This window comes from Candoia aspera, chromosome 3 (genome assembly GCF_035149785.1).
Source record: "Candoia aspera isolate rCanAsp1 chromosome 3, rCanAsp1.hap2, whole genome shotgun sequence".
In the NCBI taxonomy this organism is placed as follows: domain Eukaryota; kingdom Metazoa; phylum Chordata; class Lepidosauria; order Squamata; family Boidae; genus Candoia; species Candoia aspera.
The window spans coordinates 106,527,385-106,552,392 of record NC_086155.1 but is presented as its reverse complement, the minus strand read 5'-3'; the positions used below and the strand labels follow the sequence as shown (position 1 = coordinate 106,552,392).

The following is a 25,008-nucleotide window of genomic DNA, read 5'->3' as shown; positions in this document are numbered from 1 at the left end:
ATTATTTTTTTTAAAAAAATGGAATAAGCATGAAAACATTTCCATTATCACTTGAATTTCCTTTATATATCAGTAGGACCTACATGAAGCTCTGATAAGTTTCAGTGGGAAAGATTTGTAGGACTTCCGGGTGAGTTATTGATGACTGAAGACATCTCTGCAAAAAGCAGACACGACAACAGCTGTGAAGAATGAAGGACCTGCAAGTAGACCAGTAGACTGCAGAGGGAGAGTATGGGAGATCACCCACAAGTGCTCTGAATGGCAGCTGCTTGAGAGGGGACTGTAAAACAGGGGTCTCCCATGGGTTTGAGAACCAGAAGCCGAGGGAGACGACATCTTTGCTCTCAGCAGCAGTGGAGCCTTTAATAAGGACACTAAGCCAGCTAAACTCACTTCCTAGTCACATTCGGAAATGTTCAATTTAACCATTTTATGGATATTAGAGACCTTCAAAATGGCGAGCTTAATTTGACACCTGGTGAGTTTTACCTTCTTTGGATTTAAGGAATTTTAAGCAGAGACTTTAAAGTTTAAAACAATATACAATTGGAAAAAAGCAAAAAAAAATTTTTTTTGATTTAAGAAAGTTTTAAATGGATTACAGAGAACTTCCAGCCATTGGGGGTTTTATCATATTTATTTTATTATGTATTATAATATTTTACAGTTTTATATTTTTCTTATTCATGTTTTATTGTAAACCGCCCAGAGTTCCTTTTGGGAGATGGGCGGTGATAAATTTGATTAATAAATAAATAAATAATCAAATAATATACCCGTGGGAAACGACTGAAACAGAAAACAGAACTAAAGCCATGTTAGGAACTGAGGCTTGATGAAGGTTGCAAATGAACACTAAAGGGACCAGGCAGAAGGGCAAATTGAACTTTTACTGAAGGACTAGGCAGAAAAGAGATAAAATGGTAACTTTTACTTGTCCTAAGGAATCCTTCAAAAAATTGACTGAGATATTAATAACTAATATCTCCAAAATGATACAGATTTCAATGGTCAAACTTTAGAAGATGGTAAGAAAAATTTCAAAAAACAACTCTTACCTAACACAGACATTTATAGAATGTGAAGGCATGGAAGACAACAAAACTGAGATTACCAGAACAGGAATACAAAAGACAAATCAAGAAAAGAAACTGGACGTGAAACAGCTGCGACAAGAAATCCTGGACGATGCCTCTTTATGGGATTTACAAAGTAGGCTGCTGAAAGCTTTGAAGACTCCTCTTGAATGCCAAAAATTGATGAAAGATCAAATCCTGCAAAGCCATTGGAATGATGTAAAGGTCAAGATTGCGAAGAGCAAAAAGAAGGAATATAAAGCTGGACTATTTGATCAGGGATAAACTGTTTGTTTGATATTTCTGGTAACTCCTAATGCACTTTTTGCTGAACCAGGACTGAAAAGATAACTATTTGTGGATTGCGCATAGATAAAGGTTAGGCTATGGGAAGAAGAGTTTTCTTTTATTATAAGAGTGTGAAAAGTGATTATATTAGCTTATGTTCAGTGTGATGAAGGTTGGAAACCAATTCTTTATTATTGTCTTTCTTTTTTCTTTTCCCTGTACCTTCTGAAATTTTCTTTTACTTTTTTCCCTTCTAGTTCAGTTTGTATTCGTTTTTAATATGTTTACTAAAAACTTCAATAAAATTATTCTTTAAAAAGTAGGAAAGATTTGTAAAAATGCAAGGGGAGGAACTAAAGGGGGATAAATACTTCTTCACAGACCTTGGTCCTGTTTCAGATCCCCTCCAAGAATTGCATGATCCACAGATTTAGTTTGTAAGTATTAAAACTATTATATCTACATTTTAGATGGGTAATTTTTTCTACTCATCTTCTGTGGGACAAAGACTTAACCCTGCAATCAAACTTGTTACAGCACCACACCCTATCAGCAGTTTACGGCATTATTTTTAAAAGGGTGTCTAATAATACCATTTACCTGTGAATTTGCAAGATAGACCAAGAGGAATAGTATCCTAAAAATGAATACCAGGCAGACTTTTAAACTATTGTATGAAATAGTTTCCCTATAGCTTGAGGTTACAGATGACATTCATCAAGTGATGGGAATCAGACTTCACACATCAAGGACTTTTTTACTGATCTAATTTTTTTAATGGATTGGCTTATAAAAGCTCTATTAAATAAATTCCTACTGAAGACATACAACTAATCTCATTCAAAAGTTTAATCAGCTAAGATGAAAAAGCTGAATGCAAGGTAGTTTTAAATGGTTTTATTCATGTAAACTATTCATTATCAGAAAAATCGGCATTTTAATTTGTATACAGAAATCAAAACACATGCTAATTTCTTTAACTGAGAATTAAACAGCATCTGCTTGTGAAACAGCAGAGTTTTGTTATATTCTGAGAGTTGCTGAACATAGTTGTAGCCATTAACTTCACTATGAATTTGGCAAAAATTTGCAGAATAAAGAGAAAATATTTATCATGTATATCTGCTGTCCTTGACCAGTCTGCAATTTACACATGTCAGGGCTAAATATCTTCAATTCTATCCTCCAAGAAAAAAACATTGCAACCATACACTGCTATGAGAAGGCAAATAATAAAACTACTGATGTGGTGACTCTTCTGAATAAATGGGATGTACTGCCAACTGGGACTGCCTAGGTGGAATATTGTGGGCCAGAATGATATAGTCTCTCGGTTGAAATGACTGACCAGGGGTTCTTTTGTTAGCTGATGTAGAATGACAGTACACAAAGAGGGGCACAGTCACACATAGCCTCAGACAAGATCCAATAGAAATATGAATGTCTAGCTTGTAACAACACAATTTCTCCTGTAAGTGTGCAGCCTCAACAGCCTGTAGAAACAGAAGTTTCTGACAGAATTAACTTGGAATTAAATGAAAGGGCAAGTGTGGAGAACCATTCTAACAGGGTGACAAATACGAAGTTTGATTAGAACAGGGCACTGGGTTCTGAATTCATTTTCTAGCTGAGGCAGCTGTAACTTGAAAAACAGTTTTAATGTACATTTTCAAAGAAATGATGTCTATAAGTTCAAAGGTAATATCCATAAGAGCTATGAAAACTCAGTTCAGAAGATAGTGGTCTGGGCACCAGGACTTTTAGAGCTGATCTTGGGGATGAGGAAGCTATTAACTGAAAGGAGAGCTGTTAAGGGGGAAGAAAGGGGCGAGCACAGTAAGCACAGGGAAAGAAAGTTCAAAATGGGTTGACTATTCAGGAATCCATGCATGTGGGATGAGCTGGTTTTAATTTGTCCCTTGGGAATCCAACAGTCATTATGTACCATTTCCTATTGGTGCTTAGACCCTTGGAGAGACTCTCTTAAAGAAAGTCCAAGATACCCTGACTGCCTGTATATTATTTCCTGCATGAATCTTTTATTCACTGAGATAATGCCTTTCAGGTGGTACATTACCTTTTATTATTAGAGGCTTTTCTAGAAGACAAGCATTGTCTGCTAAGTCAGCTAATTATTCTGGATCTTTTCTCTCCTTCCTCTTAGTCTCCATGTCTCCAAATTAGAAAGATAATGCTGACCTCTCCTGAAAAACCTCTGAAAATTTAGCATCCTGAAGAGGATTTGGCTAATGTGTTAACCAGAATGCCCCTACCCCCAAAACTGGAGGGTACATACGTGACTACACTGCTTACTGATGGCAGCCCAGATTGCGGTCATTAGGCCAGGACTGCACAATTGGCAAGGACCTCACACTTCTCCTGCCATGTGCAAACTGCCTATGCTTCAACTCCCCCCTCCTGCCTATCTCTCCCCCATCTCTGTCTTTTTGGCCGCCCCGCACCTCGCCACCTCCCCATGCGGCCACCGTCCCCAACTGACCCAGCTGGCCTCCTCCCCAGCTGGGCCCAGCAAGCTGCCTTGGCAGACCAGGCTACACTGCCCTGCCGTGATCGCTATGCGTGTCCCAGGGCTGCACCCTCACCTAGCACCTGGACCCTCGGCCAACAGGGGAAGAAGATGACAAGGGTCAGCTGGGGCAGTGGCAGGGGTAGGTGGCAGAGTGCAGGGCAGCCAAAAGAGCAAAGATGGGGGGGTGGAGGAGATAGCTGGGTGGGGGGAGTTGAAGCAGAGGCAGTTCTGCAAAGAAGAATTGGGGGGGGGGGGAGGATCCAAAAGCAAGAACAGTAAGAGTCACCTGGCTACAGGAGATATCTAGAAACCGTTTCACACCTTACAAAAACGAAAGTTTAAAGAGAGCATCCACAAGGTAGTACTTTTTTCTTCCGCAATCCTGCCACATGTTCTATGTATACCAATGTAACTCTCTCTCTGTGGTCCCGACTATATTTTTTGCTGTCAATTTCATTATGTTTCTTGCCTAACTTTTTTATGTCTCCTCTAAACACAGCAAAAAGAAGCAGCTATGTATACAGATCAACATCCAAGGAATGCTGGCAAAGCACTGAAAGAACAGTAAATAAAAGATCGTCACTCTGTCTAGGGTACAGTGGTTATTCAAATAAAGTTCATATGAAGAAAAAGTAAATTCCAACTACATCACGTTTTCTCTTGTCAAAATGATGTTACCTGCTTATCTTTAATTTTCCCTCCTACTACAATGGTATCAAATTCAGTATTTATAAATAGAAAATTGCCAACAGTCATATTTAACTTTGAAAGAAGAAACTTGGCACGTTAAACAAGAACTGATAAAAAAAAGTTGTTAAAGTGGTAAAGCAAGAGGTCAAATCTTGCCAGAAGCTTTGGAGATTGCTTGAAAGCATAATAATGATTTGATTAGAGAAAAGACAATAACTACATTTATTAGTCCTTATAGACTTTTTGCTGAAAAAGAAAAAAACGAACTTGTGATTTATGGGTTTGATGATTAGAAAAGGTAGGCTATGGAAAGAAGGAAATTGTTGTAACGTTAGAGAGAGAACATAAAATATAAATGTACTTGTAACTGCTGTTAAGAAGACTGGAAGCCTTGTCTTGTCTTGTTTCTTTTCTTTTCCCTTCCTTTTTCTTCTCTATTTCTTCCTTTTTTACTTTTTTTCATTTACTTATTACTTTATTTTTCTTACTTTTCTTTTCAAAATTTGTATTGTTTCTATTCTTTTAAAAAATTGTTTAAGAAAAATTATATATACTGTATAAATATGCAATTGTGTATAAACATGAAAAATGGACCACCAAGGCCAAGAGATCAAAACCAAAAAAAGGACATAAATTTGAACCAAAGTAATCCAAGGAGACAGAGTTGATGAGAAGGACTTTGAGATAAATACCACTAATAACAGGTGAGCAGTTGAATCACTGAAGGAAAAGAGAATGAAGTCAGTATTAAGACTGTTTGGTGAAGTAGTTAAGGCGCTGGCTTAGAAACAAAGAGACTGAGAGTTCTAGGCCTCCCTTAGGCATGAATGCTGGCTGAGTGACTTTAGGCCAGTCATTCTCTCTCAGCCCAACCCACCTCACAGGGTGGTTGTTGTGGGGAAAATAGGAGGCAAGAGTATTACCTAAGTTCCCTGCCTTGAGTTGAATGAATGAATGAATGAATGAATGTATATATTCATATATATAATATGGCAGGATAAAAATAGAATGATGATAGTGATAGTAATAATACAGGGGCAGATGAAGGGATTCTCTAAATTGCTATTCTTTGTCAAAGATGAAGGTGTGATACCCATATCTGAACCTGTACAAAACTAAATCGTAATAACAGTTTTATTCCTGTACCACAAATTGATACTCCTTAGCTCAGAATTATCCAATATCCAGTGGGTGCTACAATATAGAAAGCAGCAGCAAACAAGGGTCATCAAAGATCAACCAAAGGATCATCCTGGGCAGAGCAAACTAAATTTGGCTGGCTACCTATCTTTTCTTACATATCCTGAAGACAGCTGTTATACATCCCCCTATTGTAAATCACAATGTTAAATAGCCCAATATGCCTAATTAGTCTTGCACAGGGAATAAAGAACTATTTAGTTCAGAAACACCAAGATCATATTTTATGGGCAAAAAAAGCATTGAAGATTAATATAATTTTTATGTAAACTTTTTACCTGGGGGAAAATGCCCAACAATATCATAGGATCACCAAACTGGAAGGCCCTTACAGGTAAACTAATCTACTGTCCCCCACCCCGCCACCATGAAAGAGAATTCACTGCTTCATGTGGCAGTCTTTTCCATTGGCTGACACACCTATCATCATCATCATCCAATTATTGCTCTGTCACTTTCTCCTTGCAATCCTTCTTTGGATTTTCTTTTATTTTTAATGTACTATATCCAAAAAACTTTTTTTTTTGCTTTGTTTTTAGTGTCGTTTAGTTTCAGTTTGTATAGTTTCTGGAGGCTTTCTTGCATTTTTCTTTGGTTATGTACCTCTCCTTCTCTTTGCTGAACACACCCCCTTCTCTTTTCAGTGTTTTAGACAACCCTGCAGATAACCACACTGGCCTCTTTAGATTTCTTCCATTTTGTGTTTGTACCTTCAGTATCTTGTTTTGTAGGATTTCCCATCCTCCCTAGACAATTTTCTCTGTAAGAATTTGAAACCCTTCTCCATAGGGGATTTTCCAGAATTTATTCTCCAGCCTAGCTGACAGCAAGATGTTGAACTGCACAGTGTGAAATCTTTATGGTATGTATTATTTGTAAGTTGATCATGATATAATGCTGGTTTATCATAGCTGATACTTGGGTGTAGCTGACCTCCAAACAGAAGCTGCATCAGAATCTTCACTTTAAATAGTTCCAATGCAGCTGATATATACTAGGCATCTGTAGAGAAGAAAAAGGAATTGCTACTGAATTGTTCTAGGTGCTCACAGCAACTGGGGCTGTTTAAGTGTGTTGTTTCTTTGAAGACTGCAGCATGAAACTCAATACTTACAATAGAGAACCTGCTCTATTTTATGCCCCTTGAGGCTCCAAGTCAATTTTTAAAGCTGCTCACAAAATAGATGACATTTGTTTTCTCACAGTTAATTTGTACGAGGGCTCTTTACTGAAATTGGTCAGTGATCTCATGGCCCTCCTAAGGCCTGTGATAATAATACCGCATCACGTGCATAAAGCAGTATAAATGTAGGTCTGTTGGCCAATTTTGAGGGGTGAAAGTCTTCCTTATTTAAAGAAACTACCATTGCATTGATGTAAAAATTGAACAAAAATGGGGTCAAGATATACTCCTTTCCAGCTGGCATAGCAACTGAGAGATGACTTGTTATGGTACATCTCAACCTTAGGGTGCTATTCTTGTGAAGTACATATACTAGGCTGGGTGAACCATCTATTGATTCAAGATGTTTTGAGGTATGCCAAAAAATTTCTCAAGAAATAGAATCAAATGCATGTTGAAGATCTAAAAACAGGGCAAAAAAAGCTGATTTAGGTGCTTGGGTATATTTTTCAATCTGATGGGAAAATATCTTTCCCTGATCTAAAACGGAACACCCTACTCTAAATCCTGCCTGCTCCACAGCTAAGAGGTTCTCATCTTCCAGCTAATCTAAAAATTTCTAATAGAACTGTCTAGCATAGATCTTACTAATTATACTAAAAGGGCTCACTGGGCAATAATTAGCTGGAATATCTTTCTTTCCCTTCTCTAGGAATAATAGTCTGACACAACTTTAAATAAGCTGTTTTATGGTCTGAAAATTGAAGAACTATTGCCTTTGTGTATGGGTATATACAAGATACCTAAATACAGGCAGCCCTCGCTTAACGACTGTTCAAAGTTATGACAGCTTTGGAAAGGGTGCTTTACGGCCTGTAAAGCAGTTCCAGCTGTCGTAAAACGTTATGCAGCACTCGCCTGCAATCACAAGACTGCATTTCAGGAGCTTGGCAACTGGCTCGCATTTATTACCAATTGTCAAGCCCTGCACAATCATGTGATTGCCATTTGTGATCTTCTCCGTCAGCTTTCCCAGAAAGTCAGTGGGGAAGCTGGCAGGGAAGGTTGCAAGCAGAGGGGACCGAGGGGAGATGAAGTCCTTCATGGGGCTGTAGGAATGGAGCTGAAATCTTCAGGATTTGAGCTCCATTCCTGCAGCCCCATAAAGGATTTCCCCTCTGTGTACGAGTGGGGGGACCTCTCAGCAGACTGCAGGAAGGGAGCTCATATCCTGAAGATTTCAACTTTGTTCTTGCAGCCCCACAGAGGATTTTCCCTCTGTGCATGGAGGGGAGCTGAAATCTTTTGACAGGCTACAGGAACATTTGAGAGTGAAAGGGCTGCCTGCTGGAAGGATTTCAGCTCCGCATGGAACTGAAATCCTTTGGCAGGCAGCTCTTTTGCTCTGTCTGCTTAACTACCTGGGAGATCGCTTAATGACTGCAATCGGGAACGCTGGGGTAGCGATTGTTGAGTGAAGCAGTCACATGGGCATCTTGCTTAATGACAGATTCACTCAATGATCAAGATTCCAGTCCCAATTGTGGTCATTAGTCAAGGACTACCTGTATACAAAGAGAAATAAATATGAAAACTTTGTTTACTCTTTCCTCCTGGTACTTGAGTCCTAACACTTAAAATCTTATCAGTGTCCCTAAAAATGTGTGGAATACTGCCAGAAAGAGCCAACAATCTCCTTGATGAGGCAAGAAAGGATATCATGAATTAAACAGCCTTCTAATGCCAGAACAGATGCAGTACAAAGATCTGCCTGCCATTTTGTTGCATCCTCATGTCTTGAGGATTAAGGAGGTAATGAGTTATTCATGATTTCTAAAGAAAGACTTAGAATGGGGCTTTTAAAATATGAAGTCAAATCTAATCTGTAAAAAAATATTCAAATTATGATTCCATCTTCAAGAATCTGAAAACATATACAGTTATTCACTCTATGTTGAGCAAGTATGATGTGACAAGATTAATAATTTGTCTATAGCCTCTTTTTATAGCACATCAACCAAGATGCCATCCTTGCCCACTGTAAGCATCCTAGCATTAGTTTGTTCATACAGTTGTAACTGAAATTATTCAACCCCCATTGCAAATCAGGTTGATTGTCAAAATGTACAGACTTTCCGCTGTTTGCAATGAACAAATCAAACAAAAACAATTGAAATAGCTCAACACAACAAATGCTTCAAGTGGTGTCCCCAAAGCCAGCTGAAATGCAATTTATAATGACTTCTCCAGTCTCCCCCTGAATAAAATCCATCACAACAGCACACATACAGTATGCAAAACAGGTGTTGTCTCAAGCACACCTGATGCAACTAATCAAGGGCTTCATTAGTTGCACCAGGTGTGCTTGAGCTGGAACACATGAAATACCTGAAGTGGCTAGGGGTTTGTTGAGTGTCACATTTGGCTGCGTGTTAGAAATACAGTATGGCCAAGTCAAAAGAATGGTCCAGAAAGGTAAGAGAAGAGATCATTGCCCTTCACAAATAAGGAACAGGATACAAAAAGATAGCGAAGACACTGAATGTTCCTAGAGACACCGTTGGAAGCATAGTTCGCAAGTTCGAAGTTAAAGGAACAGTGGTCACATTACCTGGACGGGGCAGAAAAAGGAAGCTGTCAATGGCTGCAACCAGATTTCTGAGAAGGCAGGTTGAGAGAAACCCTCGAGTGACTGCAAAAGACCTGCAGCTAGACTTGGTGGCAACAGGCACTGAGGTTTCAGTGAGCACAGTAAGGCGCATACTAAACACAGAAGGTTTCCATGCCAGAACTCCAAGACGTACACCAATACTGATCCAAAAGCACAAGTAAAGTCAGCTCCAATATGCTCAAAATCATATAAATAAGTCACTGTCAGAGGCAAACCGATATGAAAACAAAAGCAGAGCATGAGCCAGCAGCGCAGAAAGAGTCCAAGGGGATGATTGGCCAGGATTCGGGGGAGCATTTGAATCCTCCAATCAGCGTGCACCAATAATGGGCAGAAAAGTGCGCAAAAGAGAAGGCAGCCTGATTGGCCGCAGAAGGGTCTAGGCACGCAAAGGATTGGGATGAAAGGCAGCCATGCAAAGAGCAGGCTGCCGGAGACAACTGATCCTCCAAGCCTGCAGCTTCAGCAGAAGAGTCCTTACCTGCATCAGAGACAGCATCTGTTGCTGAAGAGGACTTGAATCCTGCCTCTGCTTTCGAGGGTTCTGTATCCATCGTGCCCAGCGATCTCAGCCTTGCATCCAGCCTTGGAACTCTGCGATCTTCCACGCAGCTTCTTTGTGCCTTTGATTCTCAGTTCCGCGGTGTGCCTGCAGTGCAGTCCAACCGTGCTTTGGGTGCTCAGCCTTGCTCAGGAGTTTCACACCTATCTTCTTGTGAACCCGTATCCCAGTCTAGTCTTGCTCCAAATTCCCAGCCTTGCTTCAAGTCTCCAGTCCAGAGAATCCAGCCCAGTCCAGGGCGTCCAGCAGAGTCTAGCCTTGTTCTGAGTTTCCAGCCTTGCTCCAAGTCTCCAGTCCAGAGAATCCAGCCTAGTCCAGGCTTTCCAGCTAAGTCCAGTCTTGCTCTGAGTTTCCAGCCTTGCTCCAAGTCTCCAGTCCAAAGAATCCAGCCTAGTCCAGGGTTTCCAGCTGAGTCTAGCCTTGCTCTGAGTTCCAGTCTTGCTCCAAGTCTCCAACCTAGTCCAGAGTTTCTAGTCAAGTCCAGCCTTGTTTCCAGTTCGTAGTCTTGCTTCAAGACTCCAGTTATCAGCTTCCAGACTGGCGCGGGTCATCAGCCCCACCCAGAGTTCCAGTGCCAGAGCAACTCAAGTACTGTTCCAGTTCAAGACCTGGGTCCTCAGCTTTAGTAGCACCTTGCATTCCAGTCTTTCCCAGCTTCCTAGTTTCAGGTAGGAAGTCCTGTTCCGCTGCCTTGTTGTGGCCCAGTTTGACTTGTTGAACCCAGCTCTTCGTACTTCAAGGACTTACTTATTGTAAATAGTTATTTAATAAAGAGTATTTTTGAGATTACTCTGACTGGTTGCATAGTCTGAACAGGACAGCCACAGAAGTTGGGGGATTCTGTTCTGTGGAGCAATGAAACAAAACTGGAACTTTTCAGCCCAATGGATCAGCAGTATGTCTGGAGGAAGAGGAATGAAGCATACGCTGAAAAGAACACTTTGCCTATAGTTAAGCATGGTGATGGCTCGGTGATGCTCTGGGGCTGCTTTGCATCCTCTGGCACTGGAAACCTGCAGCGTGTGGATGGCAAGATGGATTCACTGAAGTATCAGGAAATCCTAGGAGAAAACCTCATGCCGTCTGTAAGGAAGCTGAAACTTGGGCATCATTGGACCTTCCAAAAGAACAATGATCCCAAGCATACCTCAAATTCCACTAAGGCTTGGATGCAGAAGTCCTGGAAGATTCTACAGTGGATTCTACAGTCCTGGAAGATTCTACAGCTTTGCATCCTCTGGCACTGGAAACCTGCAGCATGTGGACGGCAAGATAGATTCACTGAAGTATCAGGAAATCCTAGGAGAAAACCTCATGCCGTCTGTAAGGAAGCTGAAACTTGGGCATCATTGGACCTTCCAAAAGAACAATGATCCCAAGCATACTTCAAATTCCACTAAGGCTTGGATGCAGAAGTCCTGGAAGATTCTACAGTGGCCATCACAGTCACCTGACTTTGAACCCCATAGAAAATCGCTGGTGGGATTTGAAGAAGGCGGTTGCAGCATGCAAACCCAAGAAGATTACTGAACTGGAGGCCATTGCTCATGAGCAGTGGGCTAAGATTCCTCAGTAACACTGCCAGAAGCTGGTGTCTGGCTATGCATCTCATTTGCAGCAGGTCATAACAGCAAAAGGGTGCTCTACTAAGTACTGAAGATGCTTCCCATGAAGGGGTTGAATAATTTTGAGACTGGAGAAGTCATTATAAGTTGCATTTTCAGTTGAATTTGGGGACACCACTTGAAGCATTCGTTGTGTTGAGCTATTTAAATTGCTTTTGTTTGATTTGTTCATTGCAAACAGCTGAAAGTCTGTACATTTTGACAATCAATCTGATTTGCAATGGGGGTTGAATAATTTTGATTACAATTGTATTAAAATGCATTTACTGTGTGAGATTCCCCATTTTAGCACAACATTTACCCATCAGCAAGTGATGATTTGATTGAGAGTATTTCACATGAATGGGTTTGTAGTTATTTTAAGTGTATTATTATGATCAGACATACATGGAAAATTTACATACAGCCAGTATTCTGTATAAACCAAGACAATTTTATTCTGTATATTTCCATCCCAGATATTTTACCAGTGAATGAAGCCATCCACAATCTCTAGGTTTTGTTACAAGTGGGTATAGCTACAAATGTGTTAATTATTTAATTAGATAAAGTTAACATGATGCAGGACAATAACTTCATCTACCTGGAAAAACCCAGAAAAAAGCCATTAAGCAAACTGACTTTAGCTCCTGCATACAGACAAGCCAAAGCTCCACATTCTTGTGTCACATTAAGTTTCGCTAACAAAACCACAGAAGGCTAATTTACTCACAGGCAGAGCTAAGGGCATTTGCTAATATGTTTGCTGTTCATTACTTACCAAACGCAATACTTTTTTCCTGAGGTTTAGCTGACATGTTAAAGCAATTCTAAGAAACACTAAGGCATACAGGTAGTCCTCGCTTAACGACCATTTGTTCAGCGACCATTCAAAGTTACGATGCCACTGAACAAATGGTAGTTGCAACCATTCCTTGAAGTTACGGCCATAGCAGTGCCCCCGTTGTCACATGATCAAAATTCAGGTGCTTAGCAGCTCACCCACATTTACAACTACAGAGTGCACTTCAATTACTCCCACCAGCCTAACTCTCCCCCATTTCTGCCCTTTTGACTGCCCTGCACTCTGCTGCCACCGCTTAACCCTACCACGCTCTGTCACCTCCAGCTGACCTTTGCCATCTTCCTCCTCCCGCTGCTGACGAGGTGTGCCCAGCCAAGGCAGCTGCTGGCTTTTCGTGCAGCCTTGCGGAGGCATTGTGCAGGCTGCACAAGGCCAGGCATGCCTCAGCAGCAGGAGGAAGAAGATGGCTAAGGTCAGCTGGGAGTGGCAGGGGTAGGTGGCAGTGGCTGAGTGCAGGGCAGCCAAATGGACAGAGATGGGAGAGAAATAAGGCAGGTGGGGGAGTTGAAGCATAAGCAAAAGCGGCAGGGCAGGAGAAGTGTGAGGTCCTCGTCTAATGACTGCAACCAGGACTACTGGAACTGCAGTTTCTAAGAGATATGGTCACGTGTTGTTTCGCCTAATGTCTGCTTCACTTAACAACAGAAATTCTGGTCACGATTAGGGTTGTTAAGCAAGGACTACCTGTATAGCATAAGGGAAAATGACAGCAACCACAGATTATGAAGAAGCTACCTATATAACAGGTTCCAACAAAAGTTATTAAGTAACCTTTACGTTTAAAACAACTAGTGGCTAGCTAGTTTCCAGGTTTAGTTCAAACTAAACTACTAGTTTGTACATGCATTTCTAAAATAATTTTATCTCAAAACACTGAAACTCAGTTGCTATAGAGTAAAATAAATATCAAAATATATATTTTAAAAAATCAACATTAAATATAATTTTGCTTTTAAAAGGAAAGTACATTGAACCTATATTTGTTATCAGTTATCTCACATAATTCCATCCTTCTTTACAGTTATATTAACTATTCTTGTCCCTTAAAGTGACTAAATTGTTTAATAGTTCTCAAGAATTACTATTCAAAACTTGACATTAAATATTTTCGTAAATAATAATTATTTATTAAACTTATATAAAGCATTCTTTAACATCAATATTCAGTGATGATTAATATTTCTTTAAATTGCTATTTCTCATAGCATTTTTGCTATTAATTTCTGTGCCAAGCTTAGTATGTTACAGTCTCATTTTATTTTTATGGTAGCTTCTTTTGACTCTTATCAACCCTAATTTGCATCTCATTATCATTTGGTAGAAAAGTAACCTAACTGGCCCAGAAATACTTTAGTTTGTAAACTAAGGATGACTTGGAAAACTAGAGGATTTTGTACATAATTTCTTCCTCTTTCACTTTTCTGGTCTTTCATTATGTACAGTGCCCAGAGTCCTTTCGAGTCAGGCATTGTAAATCTTTGTAAATAAATAAATATATAAGTGGAAAACGTAATCTTCAGATGAAAGAGTTATTGACCCTGTGATCCTGAAGGGCTGCCTGTTAGACAGAAAGCAATTACTTTAGCTTTTGAGGATCCAATAGGTATGACTCAGTTGTAGTTTCTCAGAATTCTGTAATCTATCTAGAAATGTCTCCTTAAAAAAAAAAAAGCAAAGTACAAGGTTTATAGATAAATACCTATCTCCTGACTAGCTCCTACGAGTTCTTGTTGTTTTCTCTCTGGGACATCTTCCTCACAACAATTTAACTTATTACATGAGGACTGAGCCTATAGTTTCCTTGGTTATAAACTTCTTGGTCTGCTGCTTTATTCATGCCTTAACTATACTGGAAAGCTTCCAACACACTTGTCCAAGGATAGCAATGGAGAACTGATATTCTCATTCCTCCAGCATTTACTTGAAACAACAAAAAACAGAAGAATTCCTTGAAGCCAGCATATTGGTAGTGGTATCCTATTTCAAAAATTAGGATATTAATTCTGGTATGTGACTGTAGCCATAACTCAACCTTTATGTTACAGTATTATAAACAACCACTGCCTTAATGGCTAGACCATCCAAAACACCTTATGCTTAACACATGGACACATAAAGATTTCTGCCCTCTTTTACATATTATTCATTTTGTCCAACACACAAAGAGCAAATGGTTATACCTACCTGCACAGCCAAAAGCAAGATGGTACCTGGATGAGGGGCTGAATTTTACACAACACACATTTGCCTTGGCCTCAATGCTTGCTACTGAATTGTCCAGGTTGGTTGACCACAGCTTCACTAAGGAAAGATAAAAGAAAACAAGCAAGATGGGTAGATCAAGCTGCAATTGCTCTTCTAAGATTTTCACATGAAATATTTGTTCCTTTTATTGTTTTATTGCTAGACAGAAATGTAGCAATAGGAAGAAGCAATGTTTCCTGTTAACTTTCTAAGGCAGAAGTAGGCAATATATGGATCACATGCAATCTTCACAATGGAGTAGTGAGAATTCCATATGCTTCTGCAAGACCCCTTAATCACACCATGCAAAAAAAAAAAAGGTCCCACTTATTCCAGTGCCATGATGACATCACCAGCCACACCCCCTGCAATCCACAGACAGGGCAGAAAGACAGTACAGCACTCAACCACAAGAGATACTAAACTACTTTGGGACACAATACAAAGTACCAGTGTCTGGCCTTTATAGAAAACAAAGCACAAGAGGCTTATTTTTAATATCTGTTGGATTTTGTTCAAAGGTTTTGAGTTTTATTCTTCTAGAAAATATTACACTCTAGCAAAATGTTCTGAATGAAGCTGTTTTGTTTCAAACTCAGCATAAAATGCTTTTTTAGTTTAATGCTTACCCCAAACTTACAGTCAGCTTTCCTATCAGCTGATCTGAATTCATGTGTTTTCAGAAAATACAGAACCTGTAAGTTGTTCCCAAACTCTTTTCAATCATAGTTCCAAAAGCAATCAAATAATTTTTAAAAAATGTGTTAGACATCAAGTCCTTTTCCTACACAACATCAATAATCAGAAGCCTTTTATCTAAAATCTCAGCCTCTTCATCTTTTAATTACTATTCATAAAATGGATGTTAAATTACAGTAGCAACTATTTTGCCTAGCGCTTACATTTGAAATTTTGAAGACATGGATGGTACTATGGTTACTGTAGACATATAGGACTGAACATTCACAAAATGGCTGCTATGGTGCCATAGCTAGTCGTAAAACAAAAACATGAGCTGAGGGTGTAAAGGCAGACATTAGTGGTTACATCAGTGCATCAAAGTATCATGCTGGAGGGCTAGAGATAGGTATCCATTTTCTTTTGGCAAGTTGAAGAGATACTCAGTTGTGACTGCAATACAATTTCACACAGAAAGCTTAAATGTCTATTTGGCAAAGAAGTTACACAGACCCTATTTTCTCTGAAATTTAAGCTTTCAAAAGTCATAATGACACTGCTGTATTTAATTTTGTTTTAGCACCAACATTAGCTTAGGCTATGATTAAAGCATGGAACAAATAGAGGAAGTCATTGGGACTGAAGGAGAAGATGAGAACATGAACTCCTATTTGCCTGAGGCTTGAAAGTATGTGACTATATTTACTATGTGATGAATCCTACACACCTATTTTAGTTACCAACAGGTTTTCCATATGGTATTTCTCTAAGCACATTTAGAGAGCCAGCATGGTGTAGTTGTTAAGGTGCTAGATCAGGAGTAGGGAGTCTCAGTTCTAGTCCTCTTGTAGGCACAGAAACCAGTTGGGGCCAGTCATTTCCTCTCAGCCTAAATCAGCATCAAGTTCTGCCACAAGCTGGATGATAAACAAAACCCCTCATTGCATTGAGAGCCACTGTGGTGTAGTAGTTAAGGTGGTGAACTAGGAGTGGGGACACCCCAGTTTCCCCTTATGTATGGAAATCAGAAGAGTGACGTTAGGTCAGTCACTCTCTTTTAGGGTCAGGCTCTACAACAAGCCAGCTGATAAACAAAACCCCTCACTGCATGATACCTTCACTTTAAGAAGTAGACAAGTATGGTGCAAAAATGAGCAGACCCTGCAGCTATTAATTCACCTGTGGCAGAGTGATTGGGGGGGAAAAGCAATACCTTTTGCATCATCAGAACCTGAAGCCAAGAGTTTAGGATCCATCAAATTAAAGTCCACACTCCAGCATCTTTTCTCATGCTCCTGTTTTGTCATGGGGGAACAGAAACAGAATGACAGAAAATTACTTCTTCAATATAACCCAGGTAATAATGAAATACATAGAATTTTGGTTAAATTATTATTGATGAAGCTTTACTATTTTTCTTCTACCCAATACAATTGCTTGTATTGTTTGACAGCAGCCTCAGCAAGGGCACAAAGAGAACTATCTCAATGCCTAGTTAATTTTTTTTAAAAGTTACATCTTGAAGATCTTACATTATTCTTCTTATAAAAGTATGTGCTTTTTTTACTTGCTGCTACTCCCTCATGGAATTTTTTTAAAAGAGGCAACTGCTAAACATTTCACCTCCAAAAATAAATTAGCCACTTAGTAGGATATACAAGCACTATGTTCCTCTTTAGACTCAGTTCTCAGGAGTCAGAAGAACCTTATTTTATTAACACATTCATTTCAGCATCTCTAGCCTTCTTAAACATGATTCTACATATGCTGGAGTTTCTAATTTAGGATTGGAAGTCAGATTTAAAAAAAAAATAGAGGGTTTAGTTTAATAACATTTATTACCAGTTTTCAACTAGAAGCAAAATAAAGTTTTTGAGAAAACTAGAGTCTGAATATTGTCTGCAAAGTTAGAATCCTTCTCAGTCTGGAAATTTCAGCAACAGGTTCTGCATACAAGCATACTGACTTGCACAAGGTTCCATCTCTTACTCATTAAGGGTTCCTATATTTTTATTTGGATAGGTCTACTATCAAATGATTTAGTGGATTAAGTATTTCAAAGTCTGTGGAGGGCAGCTAGGATAGAAACAATTTCAATAAATAACGAATTAAAATAATTCTACTGAAGTATTAAAAAAATGCCTGAAAAAGCAGTAATCTCCTCACAGTCCTAAATAATTTCCAACTCTATACTGGTAAGCATCCTTTTTCATTATCTAAATCTTGATTCTAAATGCTTGGTCCACTGCAGTGTTTTCATTTTTCAGTACCAAGTAGCATCAGGACTTCTGAGTAGTTACTCTTTTTTTTCCCTAACCCTGATTAAAAAAAGATGATACATAAGTGATTCTGGATGTGAAGGGCTACCTGCTAGATTTATTGTCAAGGAACAAAAGTAACAGTACAAGAGGTCATTTATTGAAAGCACATGGTGATTCATAAGCTCTACCAGTGAATGTTAAAATGTCTTGACTCACAAGATTTGTTTTTAACAAGAATTTAACAAGAATTTTTAAACAAATATTTTAACAAGTTTTCATTTTATCCTCCATGATGAAACAGTAAAATGGACATTAACTGATGGCAATATACCACTGGGCAGATTTATCACATGTAAATACAAACGGTGCTAGCATCTGCAATGCCAAACCGTAAAGCAAACAATGAAAATAAATGAGGCTCATCTTCAATGATAGCAGAAGAGTCATGCCTTTTGGGCTAAGAAATGAAACTGGGAGGGAGCAACTATGACTCTTCAGATTTCAGGACCACATTATTAGAGTGAAGACCAAACGTGTGCACAAAGCCACAATACTCTTCACACAGCATTCATACAAATATGCACATAATGCATTCTTGTTCATTTTCTGCACCCCACAAGAACACATTTACCCATTCTTTCTTTTACACCCAACTTGTCCCTCCCTTTTGCACACATGTACACACACACTTGTCTCATACACACCCATTTTCTTTCTTACAGAGGCAAGCTCTCTCATCCACAACCATTTTCTCTCTTATACCCAATTACAATCATTCTCCATTCATTTTTTCCCACATACTCATAGGCTCACAAAGAGATACTACTGGGAATGCTGAATACACAAAGAAAAGAGGGTTCTGCTTTTGTTTTTGGGGGTGGGAATCAAAATTTCGGAAGAAACTGAAATAGATGTAATATTTATTTTTATACCATCCTTTACTGTTCTAAGTTCACTTTGCTCCTTTAAGAACATACAATAAGTTTATTCATATAATTACCTTGTTTGGTATATTTATTAATTTAGTCAGAAAATAATTGTGTTAACTAATTTAATTAACTTAATGTTTTTAAAACTTTCTTTTTTTAATAATAATTTTATTAAACATTAAAGTTAAAAAGATAAAAACTAATTCAAACTAAGACATATAAAAGAATAAAAAGAAAAAATAGCAGAGAAAAGAAAAGAAAAAATAGAAAGGAAAATGGAAAAGAAAAAAATAATACAGTTAAGAAAAAGAAAAGAAATATATAAAGAAATGACTTCACCCTTCATCACAAGTACAAACAATTTTAGTAACTTATCACTTTCTCTTAAAATACAACAAATGATCTCTTCTTCCCATATCTCATCTCTTATCTATAGACAAATCCTTAGAGCCTCGTCATTCAATCCTGGTCAGCAAAAGTCCATTAACATTACCAGAGATAACAACATACAGGTAGTTCTCTTACAACCAAACTAGGGACCAAAAAATTCATCATTAAGCAGTGTGGTTGTTAAGTGAGGCATTACATGACCGCACCCAATTTATGACATTTTTTGCAGAGGTTGTTAAGTGAATCACATGGTCATTAAGCAAATCATGCGGTCATTAGGTGAATCACGCGGTTTCCTCATTGATTTTGCATGTCAGAAACTGGAGGGGAATGTTGCAAATGGCGATCATGTGACCCTGGTATGCTGCAACTGTCATAAATACATGTGGACTGCCAAGCGCCCGGATTTTGATCATGTGACTGCAGGGTCGTTGCGATGGTCGTAAGTGCAAGGACCAGTTATAAGTCACTTTTTTCAGCGCCTTTTTAATTTCAAACAGTCACTAAATGAATGGTCATAAGTTGAGGACTACCCGTATATGGAAATCAAGCACTTTTTTCCTTAACTCAGTTTTTAACTCTATTTCTTTGTAATGTTTTTGATCAGTCTCCACATAGACATATTTATAACGACTTGCAATGGAATTAATAGCTGTTCCTATTTGTTTTTTACAATAATTGTGCATAAGTTTTAGACTTACAGACTAGCATTGGATGAATCAGTAATTATTTTCTCTCTATACATAAACACACACGTACATACACACAGAAAGAGAAAGAACATATTAAAACCAGCATTTCTTTACCTGATAGACTTTTGAACGTTGCCCTGTGAATCCATCCCATAAGATTACCGTTCCTTCATAGTCACTGCTGGCCAAAAGGTTTTTGTGGTAACTACTCCAGCTGATACAGCTGAAAAAGAGACATAATCCCAAATGATAAAACATTTTATTCTACAATTGTGAGCATTCTAAATTAAGTACTGTAATAACTCAGGCTACTTTATGCATCACCTGCACATTTGTTTCATTTTGTTAATTTCATATCCCTAATTATTAGGTCAAAATTCTGTCTAAATTAAAATGGGGAAAACACTAAATTATTGGTGTCACTAGACATCATTATACTAAGAAACTTATGTTTAAGAAGTTTAAGCTGAAAGTATTCTTTCTTTCTCAGTCTGTGTGTGAGAGCGCCTTGGACAACAGATTGGAAGAGGTCAATCTACATTCCAATACCAAAAAAAGACGACTTAACAGAGTGTGCAAACTATTACACACTATCCTTAATTTCACATGCTAGCAAAATAATACTTAGGATCATCCAATGAGGATTAGAGTCCTACATGGAAAAAAAGATGCCAGATGTTCAAGTGCCTTATGAAAAGGATGAGGAACACAAGACATTATGCTGAACCACACTGATTAATTGAGAAAGCCAGAGAATACCAAAAAGAAGTCTTTATGTGCTTCATTGATTATAGAAAGGCCTTTGATTATGTCCATCACATCAAGCTGTGGAATGCATTCAGAAAATGGGAATCCCAGAACATCTCATTGTCCTCATGAGAAACTTTACATACAGGTCAGGAAGCCACAGTATGGACAGAACATGGTAAAAAAGACTGGCTCCAGGTTGGCAAAGAGTGTGACAAAGCTGCATACTCTCCCCTTATTTATTCAACCTACTGTATATGTTGAATATATATTAAGGGAAGCTGGATTGGCAAAAGATGAACATGGCTTTAAAATTGGGGGAAGAAACATCAATAACCTGTGCTATGCTGATGACATTACCTTGAAAGCCAAAAATGCAAAGGATCTGCAAACACTAGTAATAAAAGACAAGAATCACAGTTAAAAAAAATGAAACTAAGTCAGAATCATGCAAGCCACAGTATTCCCTGTGACACTCCATAGAAGCAAACGTTGGACTTTGAAGAAGCAGGATAGGAAGCGCATTGATGCTTTTGAACTTTGGTGTTGGGGAAGACTCCTGAGAATACTGTGGACAGCCAAGAAAACGAACCAATGGATCATCAAGCAAATCAACCCAGAGTTCTCACACGGGGCACAAATGATCAGGCTCAAATTATTCTAATTTGGACACATTATGCAAAGACCTAGCTCTCTGGAAAAAGCTGTAATGCTGGGAAAGGCAGAAGGAAAGAGAAGAAGAGGATGACCAGCAACAAGGTGGATGAACTCAGTTTCAGTGGTGATGAGTACACCATTGGAAGACCTGAAAGACCAGGCTAGGGACAGATTATCATGGAGAAAAATCTAACTATTGGTCAGTAGGAGTTTCAAATGACTTGATAGCACATAATCAATCCTCTCTTAACTATAAATAAATTTGAAATGCATGCCATATTTTAAGTATATTTCAATTAATTGTTGATTTCTCTATACATTCCTCTTGGAGATGTCAACAGAAAAAACATAATGGCCCAATGACCCTTTTTCATTCTGCCCTAAAGGATAAGGCTTTGAACTGTCATTAGGGCTTATAGGATGTAGAGTATGGCAACTTAACCCTTGTATAGTTTAAAGCAGAGAAACCCAAATTATTATGGTGCAAAACCTGTTCATTAGCACCTCCCAAATCTAATTTCCCATTCCATACTACTTGAACATGTCCTACTCTATATGGCATGGAACCAAAAATAAATTATTCTCAGTTGAACCAATATGTTATTTTAAAGCAAAGTAAGTGTATATACATTGTTATTTCACTCACTCCAGATCACTGCAGGAGGGAGTTTAGAATCCCACTGGCTGAATGCTCTTGTAATAAAATGTGCCATTACTCCCCTGAAGGTACAGTATATAATACATATATATTCATCACTGTGTGATGAAAGGGATTTCGAGATAAACAACTATATATAGAGCACACCAAAAATGAAAAAACAAGCAGCCAAAAAAAATTAAAGGCATGAGATAAGGAAAGGAGATATAGCTAAATGTAGTTTACACCAATACTATTTGCTATACTTCTTTGTATCTTTTTATTCTTGAAATCCGTATGTGCTTCCACCACATTCATGTATTTCTCAATGACTTGCCAAAGGACAAAAATCTGATCTGCATACCTCCTGCCTAGCATAAGAAGTGCTGGTATACTTCCCAAAGCTGTTATCTCTTGTATCCTTCTGAACAAAATTCTGCTGAATACCTTCCAGGCAAAGTTAAAAAAAACCTAGTCACTGCATAACCAAACCAAAAAAAAAACCAAGCCTCAAACCACAGAAGAAAAACTTTACCACAGATACCAAGGTCTGGCTTTTTTAAAATTAACCAAAGCTACATGAAACAAGGGATAACGGAATAGTTGGTAAGAAGGGCCACCTATACTTTGCCCTCAGTAAATAACCAATTAATGTCTATTTAAACTTCTTCACACAACATAAAGTTTAATTCTATTTTAATTTCAAAATGAATTATCACATAATGTATTGATTTTTCCTCATTCTCTATAAGTGTTCTAATTTAAAAATTAGAAGATACGTTTCCATACAGCATGCTGAGAAGGTTGTGTTATTAATGGAAAGATTAACAAATCTGTTATGCACACCATCAGTTGAAATCATTTTGTTTATATAACATGTCATTGTCTACTCATGCTGGTAAATATGTCACGATAAAAACCCAACTTTAAAAAAATAAACTATCCTTAGTAAATGTTATGTTAAATAAATAAAGCAACAGCCCTCTGTCAGACTTTAAAGAGAAAAAAAACTGCTTCGAACTTTAACTTAGTGATATAGTGTATAGGCCAAAGTGAAAATAATAATCAATTTTGCATTATACAAGAAGTCACATTCATAACCTGCCTTGGTATTCATTTCTGCTGCTTTCATTTCCCTTGACATTGTAAGGCAAATGATAACTTGGTACCTTAACAATATACATCTATCCTTACCAGGATGGTAGTATTAAGAGTACGTAACCATCAACACTGTCCTAAAGATCATTAACTAGCCAGATTTGGATTCTGCACTACAAATCATTTACCAAAACATTTAAACAGTAAATTCCATCATCTTTTCACTGATTAACATTTCTGCAGAACCATTTAAAGTTAAGTACTTCTTTTTTAAGGGAACCACTGTAGATTGAGAAAATCTGCATTCATAAAAGATCGGAACGTACTCAGAAAGAAATGAACAATTGTATCCCAAATACTGTATATTCTCACATACTGTATAAGATGAGAGCGTTAGATTCCCAGATACACCCCAAAATTGGGTTCAGCTTATCCACGGATGGGCTTATCAGCAACTATATACGGTAATACTTATCCGCGGATGGATAAGCCCATCTGTGGATAAGCTGACCCTTGAAGTTTTAACCAGAATACCATGAAAAATGCACCATCCGTGGATAAGCCAATTGTGAAAATTAAAACATAAAAAAATTTCGAGGGTCAGCTTATCTGCGGGTGGCACATTTTTCATGGTATTTTGGTTTAAAATTCTAGGGTCAGCTTATCTGCGAGTATATACAGTAGTGTGATATAAAATATTATTTATACTTCTTATGATAGCATACAAATATGAAAACAGGACCAAATCTCTACCACATTAACTCAATCAATAAAGAACAATGTGACAGGCGACAAGGCACCATTCTAAATTCTTTAAATAGAAGAAGAGAGGCAACACATACCTGATTTTGGAATTACATGTCATTTCATTCTCCGGATAATGAATATCAACTGCATCCTGAATGACTGTGCCATATTCATAGACTTTAATCTTCTTTGTCACTCCCGCAATAGCAAAATAATCACAATCTCGATCAAACTCAATACTAAGAAGCAAAAAAACAAACACATAAGACACAAAAGTCATGAATATAACACATACCTGGCTTTATTATGATGATGTATATTATTTTTCAGGAGAGCACCACCTCTGACTTTCAAATTACAAGATACCAGAATTTCTATCTCCAAAGTTCACAAAAGAGTACCTTCTCACTAAATTTTCTTTCCTGTAGAACCATTTCTACTGGATATAGTTAAATTACAATGGGAAAGGAAATTTAATCCAGAGAGTAACAAAACAAGAGAGAAGGCAAATTAAAAGGAAAAAAAGTGAGGGGAGAGCAAAAAAACAAACAAACCCCGTGGGAAAGTAAATATTCCTGATTTTTTTAATGCAAAAGACAGACTTGCTGTATTGTTCAGCACTATATAAAGCAATATGCCTGAGCCAGGTAGGCTATTTCAATGAATAGACTTTCATGACTCACCAAACAAATGATTTCTACTAAAACAGGGACTGCCCTTTCCCCAATAATGTTTGCTAGTCTTGTTCAGATGCTCCAACTGTTACCGTACTTCTTTTCAAGCTGCCACATTACCAAATATCCAAATGACAAGGAGGACAGCTTATACCATGAAAGCTGAGAATAGTACTTGGTTTTTGGTATTTGACTTAGTATGCACCAGGGCAACTGTGACTTACTTACTTACTTACTTTATTTTACAATTAAGTTCTTATATCTGCCACTTCATTCCCCTTTTTAAAAGCATGGCAATTTTACCCAGTAGGAACTAAAGAAAAATTTAAGGAGTGGGTTTTTTTTTTTGGCTTTTATTCTTGAAGGCTTAAGTTTGTTACAACAATTTTCTCTTCATATGAAAACAATACATGGAAAATTATAAAAGCTTTTTAAAAACCAGGACTTTTTCCAAGCAACTTTCCCATATCCCATGTTAAAATATAGCAACATTAGATAATACAGTAAATATTAATATATTTATTACAAATATTATTCCAATTAAGCAACGAAAAGGTTACCCCATGTCTATTTTTCCTCATCTTATATCTGCAAAATTTTCATCATACTTTAACAAAACATTCAATACACCCCCTCCTATGC

At 38.0% G+C, this 25,008-nt stretch overlaps 1 protein-coding gene across 2 annotated transcripts in view; it reads right to left on the bottom strand.

Annotated features, from left to right (window-relative positions):
• COP1 (COP1 E3 ubiquitin ligase) overlaps positions 1-25,008 on the bottom strand; it is a 143,681-nt gene that overhangs the window by 60,020 nt on the left and 58,653 nt on the right. For both annotated transcript variants that reach the window (XM_063298488.1, XM_063298489.1), the window contains exons 12-15: positions 23,788-23,931; positions 19,921-20,029; positions 16,748-16,829; positions 14,797-14,913 (exon numbers count right to left, since the gene is read on the bottom strand). In XM_063298488.1, coding sequence (XP_063154558.1) covers positions 14,797-14,913; positions 16,748-16,829; positions 19,921-20,029; positions 23,788-23,931 — 452 coding nt within the window. The remainder of the gene's footprint in view (positions 1-14,796; positions 14,914-16,747; positions 16,830-19,920; positions 20,030-23,787; positions 23,932-25,008) is intronic.